The sequence below is a fragment of the Physeter macrocephalus genome, chromosome 11 (assembly GCF_002837175.3).
Source record: "Physeter macrocephalus isolate SW-GA chromosome 11, ASM283717v5, whole genome shotgun sequence".
NCBI classification, from domain to species: domain Eukaryota; kingdom Metazoa; phylum Chordata; class Mammalia; order Artiodactyla; family Physeteridae; genus Physeter; species Physeter macrocephalus.
In genome coordinates, this window is record NC_041224.1 from 18,037,727 (window position 1) to 18,050,594 (window position 12,868).

Genomic DNA, 12,868 nt, shown 5'->3' on the forward strand with positions numbered 1-12,868 from the left:
CCGACACCTCAGAAGTGGCAGTTGGGTTTTTGGTCTTTTTGTATCTTGTTCACAATCTGCCCCGACTGCATGCAGCTGTTTTTAGTCCCTTACGGTTTCCTTGGATCTGTTGCTGGAGGAGGTGCTTGTCCCGGTGCTCGCAGTGCAGCGGAGGGTCCCGGGTCCCAGCCTGTCTCTGTAGATCTGTGATGTACTTGGCTGTGGAAAACAGGAGTGGTGGACAGTGAGGTTACTTATCCAGAGGCAAGATCGTCCGGCAAAATGCACTCTATTTTCCTATTCTTACGTGCCCTGCATCTACTAGCTTTGCCCTAGAACTTTAATTTTTGTCCAGCGGTTTATGGTATCCCCAGCTCCCCAGCAAGCCTGGCAGCATCCTCAGAAGCAGCGTGGGCTGGCTGTCACGCGTCCACCGCACCGGACTGATCAGGGAGCACCCGTGACGTCGCCTCGCTCGCCCAGACACGGCCCAGGGTCTACAGCTGGGCCCCTCGGGGTGACGCGTGTGCTCCGGGGACTCGGAGGAGGAATGTTTGGACCAGTCACGGCCGCCTCTGTGCTGGATGTTTGTGCAATAGGAAATGTCCAGGCCGGCAGATCTCTAGGACAGAAAGTGGATGAGAGGTTTCCTAGGTGGGGGGTGGGGGGAGAATGGGAGGGACTGCTGATGGGTATGGGGGTTCTTTTTGAGGTTGATGGAAATGTTCTAAAATTCATTGTGGTAATGGTTGTTTAATTTTGTAACCGTCCTAAAAACCATTCATTTGTATGCTTTAAATAGGTGAATTGTCTGGTGTGTGAATTATATCTCAGTAAAGCCATTAGGGAAGAAGAATGTTTGGAGTTTAAGATTAGTTTATATGCAACATGAGAACTTTTTCCCCCTCCACCATTGATTTTGGCTGCCTTTTTCTGGATGTAGGGGTTTATGTTAATAGTATTTCCACTTAGAACAAGTGAATTTAAGGAATTACATAGTTTATAATATACAACTATCAAACGTATAGTAGAAAAGGGTAGCCAATGAAAAAAAGCAAGTTTGTTGCAGTTTGTGTACATTTATCATTAGATCCCCCCAAACTAAAAGCAAATCATTGTCCGTTTGCTAAGTCTCCACAAACTGAAAGCAGTAACACATTAATGAATCCTAATTAGAGCAAGAAGGAAACCTAGAGACCATTAAGTCCGACTGTCTTTCCTTGCAGATAATCAGATAACAGAGTAAGGAGTGGGGGGTCTGACTGCCCTCAACTTCCACAACGGGAGAGGCCACAACAGTGAGGGGCCCGCGTACCACAAAAAAAACGGGGAGAGGGCTGGATGGAGGGGGGGCTTAGGATGGTGGCCCCGCTCCCCCCTCCCCCCGCCGGTGGTGCTGGACGCAGGGATCGTGTGCAGGACCCCGCTTTTCTCCCGACACCTCAGAAGTGGCAGTTGGGTTTTTGGTCTTTTTGTATCTTGTTCTCGCAACGGGAGAGGCCACAACAGTGAGGGGCCCGCGTACCACAAAATAAACGGGGAGAGGGCTGGATGGAGGGGGGGCTTAGGATGGTGGCCCCGCTCCCCCCCCCCCGCCGCCGGTGGTGTTGGACGCAGGGATCGTGTGCAGGACCCCGCTTTTCTCTCGACACCTCAGAAGTGGCAGTTGGGTTTTTGGTCTTTTTGTATCTTGTTCACAATCTGCCCCGACTGCATGCAGCTGTTTTTAGTCCCTTACGGTTTCCTTGGATCTGTTGCTGGAGGAGGTGCTTGTCCCGGTGCTCGCAGTGCAGCGGAGGGTCCCGGGTCCCAGCCTGTCTCTGTAGATCTGTGATGTACTTGGCTGTGGAAAACAGGAGTGGTGGACAGTGAGGTTACTTATCCAGAGGCAAGATCGTCCGGCAAAATGCACTCTATTTTCCTATTCTTACGTGCCCTGCATCTACTAGCTTTGCCCTAGAACTTTAATTTTTGTCCAGCGGTTTATGGTATCCCCAGCTCCCCAGCAAGCCTGGCAGCATCCTCAGAAGCAGCGTGGGCTGGCTGTCACGCGTCCACCGCACCGGACTGATCAGGGAGCACCCGTGACGTCGCCTCGCTCGCCCAGACACGGCCCAGGGTCTACAGCTGGGCCCCTCGGGGTGACGCGTGTGCTCCGGGGACTCGGAGGAGGAATGTTTGGACCAGTCACGGCCGCCTGTGTGCTGGATGTTTGTGCAATAGGAAATGTCCAGGCCGGCAGATCTCTAGGACAGAAAGCGGATGAGAGGTTTCCTAGGTGGGGGGTGGGGGGAGAATGGGAGGGACTGCTGATGGGTATGGGGGTTCTTTTTGAGGTTGATGGAAATGTTCTAAAATTCATTGTGGTAATGGTTGTTTAATTTTGTAACCGTCCTAAAAACCATTCATTTGTATGCTTTAAATAGGTGAATTGTCTGGTGTGTGAATTATATCTCAGTAAAGCCATTAGGGAAGAAGAATGTTTGGAGTTTAAGATTAGTTTATATGCAACATGAGAACTTTTTCCCCCTCCACCATTGATTTTGGCTGCCTTTTTCTGGATGTAGGGGTTTATGTTAATAGTATTTCCACTTAGAACAAGTGAATTTAAGGAATTACATAGTTTATAATATACAACTATCAAACGTATAGTAGAAAAGGGTAGCCAATGAAAAAAAGCAAGTTTGTTGCAGTTTGTGTACATTTATCATTAGATCCCCCCAAACTAAAAGCAAATCATTGTCCGTTTGCTAAGTCTCCACAAACTGAAAGCAGTAACACATTAATGAATCCTAATTAGAGCAAGAAGGAAACCTAGAGACCATTAAGTCCGACTGTCTTTCCTTGCAGATAATCAGATAACAGAGTAAGGAGTGGGGGGTCTGACTGCCCTCAACTTCTCACTGCTCCTCTTTCTGCCATATGTGCTGAGACCCGAAAACCTCAAAAGGACAGAAAGGTAGTGAAGGGGTGACTGTCGTGGCAGACGCTATGTCAGATTTCTATTACCTCTGTATTTTCAATGTTGAATTAAGCCTTTTAAGGCTCTGCATTGAACGGGATTGTGGATTTTGTGGTAGCCCAGCACGTTACACAAATGACTTTCCAGACCGGCATCCCAAGGTTGCTTTTCCCAACCTTCTCTCCCCTCAAGCCCTCCCACAGCCCGCCCCTGCTCACCCTCCTTGCCCTTGCTGCCACCTCAAGGTCACCCGAGGCCCGGCCGCCAGGCTCCCTGACGTTCCCTTCCCTGTACCTTCAAGTCCGTTGGCATCTTCAGCCAGCCTGCTTTCCTCCCCTCCTCGGGAAGGGGTCACCCCAGCTCTCCGGGCTACCTCCCCCGTGCTTTCTCCATCCTTTAAAGAACTGGCCCACTCTCTGCCATCCCTCCTGCCCTTTGGCTGGAGAGGATGCTGGGAGCTGAGCAAGGGCCACAGACAGAAAGGAGACCTAGTGGGGTAGGAATTTTTGACTTGAAACTTCCTTATGTAAAATGTTTAAAATTCTTTTTCAAACTGCAAGTGGTTCTTATTGAGGGCTGTGGAAAGTAAGCCGTGAAATGGAGAGTATGAGAGTGGCGAGAATGTGGTTTTTTTATTTTTATTTTTTGCATTACGCGGGCCTCTCACTGTTGTGGCCTCTCCCGTTGCGGAGCACAGGCTCCGGACGCGCAGGCTCAGCGGCCATGGCCCACGGGCCCAGCCGCTCCGCGGCATGTGGGATCCTCCCGGACCGGGGCACGAACCCGTGTTCCCTGCATCGGCAGGCGGACTCTCAACCGCTGCGCCACCAGGGAAGCCCCCGAGAATGTGGTTCTTGATTTTCACTGGGTACGAACCAGAGGCTTGCCCAGGGTGGAATCAAGAGCCAATTGAAGGGACTTCCCTGGCGGTCCAGTGGTTAAGACTCTGCACTTCCACTGCAGGGGGCACGGGTTCGTTCCCTTGTTGGGGAACTAAGATCCCGCATGCCACGCTGTGCAGCCAAAAAAAAAGGAGCCAACAGGAAGAACCCATTCCGTAAGTCCTTCATTTTTTTTTTTTTTAAATTTTATTTATTTATTTATGGCTGCGTTGGGTCTTTTTTTTTTTAATTTTATTTATTTATTTATGGCTGTGTTGGGTCTTCGTTTTTCACTGGGTACGAACCAGAGGCTTGGCCAGGGTGGAATCAAGAGCCAATTGAAGGGACTTCCCTGGCGGTCCAGTGGTTAAGACTCTGCACTTCCACTGCAGGGGGCACGGGTTCGTTCCCTTGTTGGGGAACTAAGATCCCGCATGCCACGCTGTGCAGCCAAAAAAAAAGGAGCCAACAGGAAGAACCCATTCCGTAAGTCCTTCATTTTTTTTTTTTAATTTTATTTATTTATTTATGGCTGTGTTGGGTCTTCGTTGCTGCGCGAGGGCTCTCTCTAGTTGCGGCGAGCGGGGGCCACCCTTCATCGCGGCGCGCGGGCCTCTCACTATCGCGGCCCCTCTTGTTGCAGAGAGTCCTTCATTTTTGACTCACCAACTTACAGAGTAATTTGCTAATGTTGATCTGCACCCCTAAATGGCTTCCAGGTTGAAATTTGCTATTTATAATAATAGCTACCATTAAGGAGTGCTACTGTTCCAGGCACTATTATCAAAACTCTGTCTTATCTAATTTAACCCCCAGGCAAACTTTTAATGACGATGATTCTCATCATTATTACCTTTCTACTAGTACGGAAACTGAGGCACAAAGAGCTTAAATAACTTGCCCAAAGTCACACAGGCTTGACGTAGAGCACCCGTGTGTGGCGCTTATACTGTCTTCTAGCTTCAATATCGGTGCTATTTGGAACTTGAAAGGTCATCAGACCTCTGCTTATGACAATATGAACCTGAGAGAATATGAATAAACTAAATAAGAGTATGAATAAACTAAATGTAACACAGAGAGAGAGTTTTGGTGTTCAGAACCCTCTGATGAGTGTGTACGGCGTGGGCTTAGAATGTCTGCTCTTCTGGTGGCTTCTAGACTTGGGTAGGTCTATTAGGATATTTCAGAAGACCAGTCAGGGGGTGGAGCCTCTGCAAAGCCTTCCACGGACGCCGTCCCATTCAGGTCTCGAAGCAAGTGGTTTCTGCCCTCTGGGCCTCTGTTTTCTCATCTGTAAATTGGGTGGTTTGGAATCATCTCCAGGGTTGCCTCCACCTGCCATGCTCTTTGTTTATGACATTTATTTACACATAAGGGGACCCTTTGGGGCTTCTGGAGGTCACTCCCCAGCTCTGTTTCTCTCAGGCCTTTCTCCTCCTGGCCTCCCAGACTTGCCCAGGCATCCTATATGAGGCTATGGTTCACTCTTCCTTTGTGACACAACAAGGGACACTGAGGAATTTCAATATTCTGTTTCTAGATAGCAGACTGTTCTGACTACATTCTGCGTGTGTCTGCGACCTCCTTCCCTTAGCTCGTCCTCTCGTTCTTGCTGAAATTGTCCAAGTACACCTGGAACCTCTGACGTGTTATTTCCACGCTGCTCTAAGAACTGTTGCCGTCTCTCTTTAATCCTGGCCCAGATGTCCTAAGCCATCATCATGCCCCCGCTCGGATGGTGCTTGGACTCTCTTCTGACTGGACTTCCGCTGGCAAACATCCAATCACCTTCTGAGGCCTGTGCTGCCCTGAACTTCCTAGGGCCGTATCTTGGAGGAAATACATGTTTTAGAGTCATAGGAGGTCTGAGGGAGAGACCTAGTTCAGCCTGCCCCCTCCCCTGGGCTCATCCTCTGTCACCTTACAGTCCCGGGAACTGAGGCTCAAAGATGCTGAATGCTGTGTCCAAGGGTCGGTGGGTGGAGAGAGCGTTCTAGGTCCCAGAGCAGCACCCCGCCTCGCGCAGTACTGCTCTTACCAACACACACGCGCTTCTGTCTCGTGTCAAAGGTTACAGAAAGTCAATGATTATGGTATTAATTAATGGCAAAAGTTTAGCCTTGTCTTTGTAAATTGCCCCTTTTCGTTACCTCAGAGGAAGCCTTTAGGCGGGGGAGCCTTAGGCATGTCACTTGGCTCCATTGTACCCCAGTTTTATTATCTTCAAGTGGAAAAATGCACCTGGCTCTTTCTATCACATAGGAATGTCGTGGAAATAAATATGAGTATGGATTTTTCCAGGCCTTAGAGTCACTCCAAGGATCACACATTTTGTGTAAAATTGCCTTCAGTCTTCTGATTGTCTGTTTGTCTACGGCTTTCAGTAAATCGGATTCATATATTTTTATATTCATAGTGATTACAAAAGGTACATTCTGAATTTTGACAAACTGTGCTTGTTCCTAATTTCACTGGTTATTGGAAAACAGTAAGCCTTAAAAAAATTATTCCACACATTGGAAGTAGATACTGTGGGTTGGGACTACTTATGTGATTATTGAAAATTTGAGTTAAGGCAGAATCAAGATGAGAATTTGTAAAGTTTTATATGCCAGGCCATTATGGGAGGGCCTATGTCCTTACGCAAAATCTGTAATAAATAGTTATCAATGCCTGAAACTGAAGGGAAAGGCAAAGAATTTGGAAGGAGATAGCATCAGTGCTAAGGAGTTAGTACATTTTTGACTCTGCCTTTCTAGCCCTTTAGTTTGTAAATCCATACGTTGCTTTGAACGTAGTATTATTAAACATTTCATTAATGAATTAATACAGTGAATGCAATGAATTATCATTCTTCACTGTAAAGTTTCACATTTTAATCAAACCAGAGTTGGACAGACTATAATGGGACAGGCATTCAGGCAGGTGCGTTTGTAATTGTAACACACTGAACACACTAGACTCTCCACACTCTGCACCAGAGAAATCCCCTCGTAGCCACGATTCAGTAGACTCTTGGTTCTCACGTGTGGTCTGCAGACCCGCTGCAGCTGTATGGGCATCGTCTGCTGCTTCGAACGCCCCATCCCACACCTGCCAGGTCAGACGCTGCATTGTCACGTGATCCTCAGGTGACTCCGTTGCTCGTTAGAGTTTGAGAAGCACTGACTCTGCAGCTTTCAATTCTGTTCTTTCCCACTGGTCCGTAATAGAATGTTACATTTTCATATCCAATACGCCTAAGAAAACAGTCTGTGAGACTGACGCTGCTGTAATTCTGTCCTTTGCTAAATGTAATTATCCTTTACTATCCACCCGCCCCCCGCAAAGTTATTTTACATGTGTTGTCAGTTTTACAAAGTTTATAACCTGGTCCGCCTGTCTTTCATTAAGTTGATTGTTCCTGCTTTGATTTTTATGCCTGAAAGTAATTTGTAATCTTACAATTCCTAGTGTTCTTGTTTTATTTGGAATAACCTTTTGCAAATTAATGTTTGGGAGGAAAAAGACCATTAGCCAAGAGCAATGATTGCTTTTTTTGGCCAGTGTTTAAAATCCCCAAAGAGGGCATTCACTTTGATTTTCTTCCCTTTTGTTCTTAGTAGGAAGTGGTATGAAGGAGGATTTTTATGTTTGAGGAAAAAAATCAATATAAGTAAGAATCAAACTGTTGTTGATATAGCCATTTTCATCCTGAAAATCCTTTTCCTCCTCCTCAGTCTATCTGATGAATTTCAGCTGTCTTCATCATTTAACATGGCCAGATCCTGCTATTTAAAATCATTGGGAGTTCCACTGATTTTTTCCCCCCTTCTCTCAAGTTTTCTAATAAGCTAAGGAAAGCAAATTCAGTTAATCGGCAGGAGCGGCTCTGCACTTGGCAGTTGTGCCCGGTCGCATTCAGATCAGGATGTGCCGGCTCAGGATGTAAAGACAGCAGCCGAGGTGCCAGGGCTGGTCCTGGAGATGAGAATGCGCTCACTTCCCTCAGCCCAAGGAGGCCCTCCACGAGTTGCTGCGCCACCGCAGTGTCCTTAAGACCTCATACGGCTCAGTCCTGTTGGATTTCATCTGGAAAAGAAGGAAAGGTTAAGGAGGCTTGAACATTCTAGACTGATGGGGAACTCTCACCGCCAGTCATGATGCAGTGATACCACCTGCCTCTCTGAAGACATCTGTGTCCCCCTAACTAGACAGACTTTGGTTCATTGGGGCTTCCGAATGCCCACTTTGGGAGAGGAAGGTGAAGTGGGACTGTCTTTCCCTGTGAATCCCTCATACGCCGTCCACTGGGGCTGGGCAGGGAATGGAGGTCGGTTCTCAAGGGCACAGTTAGCAGAGGCGAAGACCAGACTTCCTCATGCTGGGGGTTTGCTGATGCACTGGTCTGGTGACCAGTGTAAGACGGTTGGGGGAAAGCGGGACAGACTTCCTGGAGGCTCTAGGAAAACAGATTCAAACAGGGGAGTCACAGGTGAGAGCAGGGGAGACTTAGCAGGAGTGACAGTGAGTATGGAAGGAAATGCTAGATCCTGGAGTGAAGTGACTGCAGAAGAGCGCCCACTCAGAGCCCTGCCCCATCCTCTCCAGGAGATGAATCATCCTCAAAAATGGCTGAAGTGGGGTGGAGGATGGGCCAGGTCAGAAACTTCTGGAGCTGTGTTAGAGCACACCTGCCCAGGCCAGGCCCTCCCAGGGCAGCCATGGGCCACAGAGTTTAGTAATTAAGTTGTTTACTACTTGAGCAGTTGACTAGTTGAGAACTTGGGTTCCGAGCCAGCCACACTGCAGATGGCATTCCGGCTCTTCCCCTTACTAGCTGTGTGACTTTCTCCCAGTGATTATACCTCTCTGATCTCCATCTCCTCATCTGTAAAACGACGGTGATATTACTAGGAACCATTTCATGGGAACGTTATCAGAGTTGGGAGAAGTCCTCTGTGTATAACGCTTGGCAGAATACCTGTCATGTAAGGAAACACTCAGGGAAAGTAAAATGTCCTTTCATGGCTGGAACCTAATTTTATTGAGAGGGAAATCTCAGCTCTTGTCCAACTTAAAAGAACAAGGTGAACAAAGTAACTTTGATTATAATTCTAGACATGAGACTCGCTGTTTTCACTTCTTCTGAAGGACTTGCCGTTTGAGTTACCATGAATACAAAGTGTTGTCCTCCTCCTTATCAACTTCTTCCAAACACAGATGTTTTTGAAAACTTGTGGTGACAACAGATGACCTGGAAACTAGTCTTTAACCGGTTCTCTTCCCTCCTCCCCCGTCATCCCACGGGCAGAATTCCCTGACCAGGAGTGCACCCCTTCCCAACGACTCCCAAGCCCGCAGCGGAGCCCGGTTCCACACGTCCTACGACAAGAGGTACATCATCAAGACCATCACGAGTGAGGACGTGGCCGAAATGCACAACATCCTAAAGAAATACCACCAGGTAATGTTTATCTTTACGTGAAACTCTGAGAAGGTTGACATTTGTGACAAATTATCATCAAGGCCAAGGATGTAAATATATAGTTAGGACATGACTACAACACATTTGACACAAAAATTCCCGCTAGCTGTGTTTTTAAAACTTGCTGTGGCCAGATTACCCACAGTTAACATTTAGGAATGCTAGATTGGCAGTCAATACACGTAACACGTTTAATCTAAACACCCTTCTGTACAGTAGTTGTGATGATTACCACTCTGATTTTAAAATCACTCTGCTTAAGGTCTGGCAGCATTTCGGAAGTTACTTTGCACGTGCTGGAAGTGAGGTGCTGACCTCTGAGTATTCATCCATTTACACCTACAGATCCTCTGCTGCTTTCACTGGTCCCTTCCTGTCCTGGCCCCAGAAAGGTCCACCCCCCCACTCACAGTCTCCTGCCCAGAGGAGTTTCTGATTTTAGAAAGTGTCCGTCTACTCACCACCTCCTTTTCGCCTCAGCATCATCCCCTCACCATCACCTGGGGATAAAGTGACACCGACGACCCTTGAGAACAGCCATCTCTTTCTGTTTCTTTCCCACCCCCGATCCCCCTCCCCCACCCTCTTCCTCAATACGTTCCAGCACGAGGGCCTGGGAGAGCACACGATCCCAGCCCCCAGCTAGAGCTGTATGAGGTCGTACTGTGAAGCAGTAACAGCATGAAGTCCCACGTCAGACAGTCCTGGGTGCAGATCTCAGCCCCGTCACTTACTGACAGCCGCGTGACTTCTGGACTTTAAAGCCTCAGCTTCTTGATTTCTACGGTGGGGATGGAAACATCAGCTGACTCCAGAGTCCTGAAGATTGTAGGGCAGGTACTCAGCACAGTGTCTGCCACCCGCCAGGCTCTCCACACGTGGTGGTGGTCGTAGCGGTCATCACGTCCTACAACAGTAGCCAGTAACAGCTGTGTCACCTTGAGAAAGTGTAGTCTTAGGGCATGAATGTGACCATTGATGGCAATATCGCAGCAGCCACCTTGAGAACCGGTGTTTCAGCCACACACTGAAACACACACTCACACAAACATACACACACGGCGTTGCTGTTAACCAGAGGCTTCTCAAGTGTTTACACCATCACATCAAGTACCAGCCTCTCAAAGTGACTCCTTCAAAGGCACTGCGTGGTTGGATTTGTAGGCTCTGAGGCGCCTGTAAACGTCAGCTTCCTTCCTTTACCGTCACGCTTTCTGCTGTAACATCAGGAATTATTTCTTTTTTTAATAAATTTATTTATTTACTTATTTTTTGGCTGCGTTGGGTCGTCGTTGCTGTGCGCGGGCTCTCTCTAGTTGCGGCCAGCGGGGGCTGCTCTTTGTTGCGGTGCGCGGGCTTCTCATTGCGGTGGCTTCTCTTGCTGCGGAGCACGGGCTCTAGGCGCGCGGGCTTCAGTATTTGTGGCACACGGGCTCGGTAGTTGTGGCTCGCGGGCTCTAGAGCACAGGCTCAGTAGTTGTGGCGCACGGGCTTAGTTGCTCCACGGCATGTGGGATCTTCCCAGACCAGGGCTCGAACCCGTGTCCCCTGCATCAGCAGGCGGATTCTTAACCACTGCGCCACCAGGGAAGCCCCAGGAATTATTTCTTGCCAGTTGCTTATTCTTCTCAAATATAATCAACTGCATTTTTTAAAAACTTTATTTTTTTTAACATCTTTATTGGAGTATAATTGCTTTACAATGGTGTGTTAGTTTCTGCTATATAACAAAGTGAATCAGCTATACATATACATATATCCCCATATCTCCTCCCTCTTGCGTCTCCCTCCCACCCTCCCTATCCCACCCCTCTAGGTGGACACAAAGCACCGAGCTGATCTCCCTGTGCTATGCAGCTGCTTCCCACTAGCTATCTATTTTATATTTGGTAGTGTATATATGTCTCACTCCTCTCTGGGACTTAATGTCGCGCTGATGCGTTCTTTTTCTGCTTTCTTTAAATTGTCTCAGAACTTTCAAAGCAATGTGATACCTCAATGACTGATGAAAACGTATTGTTCTGATAAGTGACTGTGCTACTATTCGAGTACAGTGTGACATGCAATTCAAATATCAACTTCTTGATGACACCTTTGAGCTCAGAATTTTTTGACTCTACGGAAATTACAGTTTGAAACGTTTCCTCTGGGGTAGTTACTGTAACAAACATGCAGATTTGACATATCATCATTATCACATAAAGTACATTGGGGACCAAAATAAGTCTATTAACATGCTCCAGGGGCTGTCACAGTACTAAATATTTCATTTCACTGCTACGGAATGGTTATTTTCTTGGTATATTCTTTATCCAGAAAAAGCTCATTTCTCATTTCTTCAGCATCTGTGTTTTGCTTCTTATAAAAAGTATTTTAAATATAAAGGGTCTTAGTGTTAACCTTAAAACAGAGTGTTGTAGGTCAATTATTCTTGAAAAACAAACAAAGCCATAGGAAGAGGGATCAGATTTGTGGTTACCAGAGGGGCGGGGGGAGTTGGATGAAGGTAGTCAAAAGGTAAAAGCTTCTCGTTATAAGATAAAGAAGTACTCGGAATGCAATGTACAACATGATAAATATAACTAGCGCTGCTGTAGGTTATATATGCAAGCTGTTAAGAGAGGAAATCCTAACAGTTCTCGTCACAAGGAAAATATTTTTTCCTATTTCTTTGATATTGTGTCTATATGAGATGCTGGATGTTCACTAAACTTGCTGTGATCATCATCTCATGGTGTGTGTGGGAAATCAGATCATTACGTGGTGCACCTTAACCTGGCACAGTGCTGGAAGTCAATTACAGTCAGTAAAACTGGAAGAAAACAATTTTTAAATAAACAGAGGTAAAGGGTCTTAGTGATTGAGAATCACCATTGTTAATAGGATTTATTTAAAGGACACTACCTGAAGGTCAGGAGACCTGAGTCATAGTTTGTCACAAACTGGTTACTGAAGCGATCTCTGAACCTCAGTTTCCCCATCTGCATTTCATTCATCCTTTCACTCGTTTGTGCATGTATTTACCCTTCTCCTTATGAAGTCTAGTTGACTTACAATATTACACTGGTTTCAGGTGTGCAGCATAGTGCTGCGATACTTTTACAGATTATGCACCACACAAAGTAATTATCATACTATTGACTGTATTCCCTGTGCCGTGTATTTACTCGACCTAATTCCAGAGAGGATGTAAGGTGGCCTAGATTACTTTTAGGGTTTATGTCTAGTCAAAATTTTTCTGTCTCCTGCTTCGGTGGGGACTGTCAGTTCATTTATTTCTTCTTGCTTTTTGTTGCTTTTACCTTCGAATGTGCCTTTGCTTCTGAACGCCCCCGTCGGGACAAGTCAGTAGGCGTGTTCAGATCCCAGATCAGTAGATGGACAGGCTCTCAGAGAGGGCGGCTCCTGCGGAATAAATTGGATGGGCTTTCTGACAGCTTTGGTTACTCTATGGTGCTTGACGTCTCTTTTTTCTTTTCTTTCATTGTTTTTTTGTTTTAGTAAGATATATCCAGAGGTGCAGCTGTATTCTGGAAGGTTAAAATTACCCCAAGGCCAGCCTCTGGAGAAGTAGAA

General features: G+C 46.8%; 1 protein-coding gene across 1 annotated transcript in view; it reads left to right on the top strand.

The window, feature by feature from the left end:
• Positions 1-12,868, top strand: part of PIP4K2A (phosphatidylinositol-5-phosphate 4-kinase type 2 alpha) — a 185,325-nt gene that overhangs the window by 113,464 nt on the left and 58,993 nt on the right. Inside the window, exon 4 of the mRNA XM_024129590.1 lies at positions 9,119-9,271. Coding sequence (XP_023985358.1) covers positions 9,119-9,271 — 153 coding nt within the window. The remainder of the gene's footprint in view (positions 1-9,118; positions 9,272-12,868) is intronic.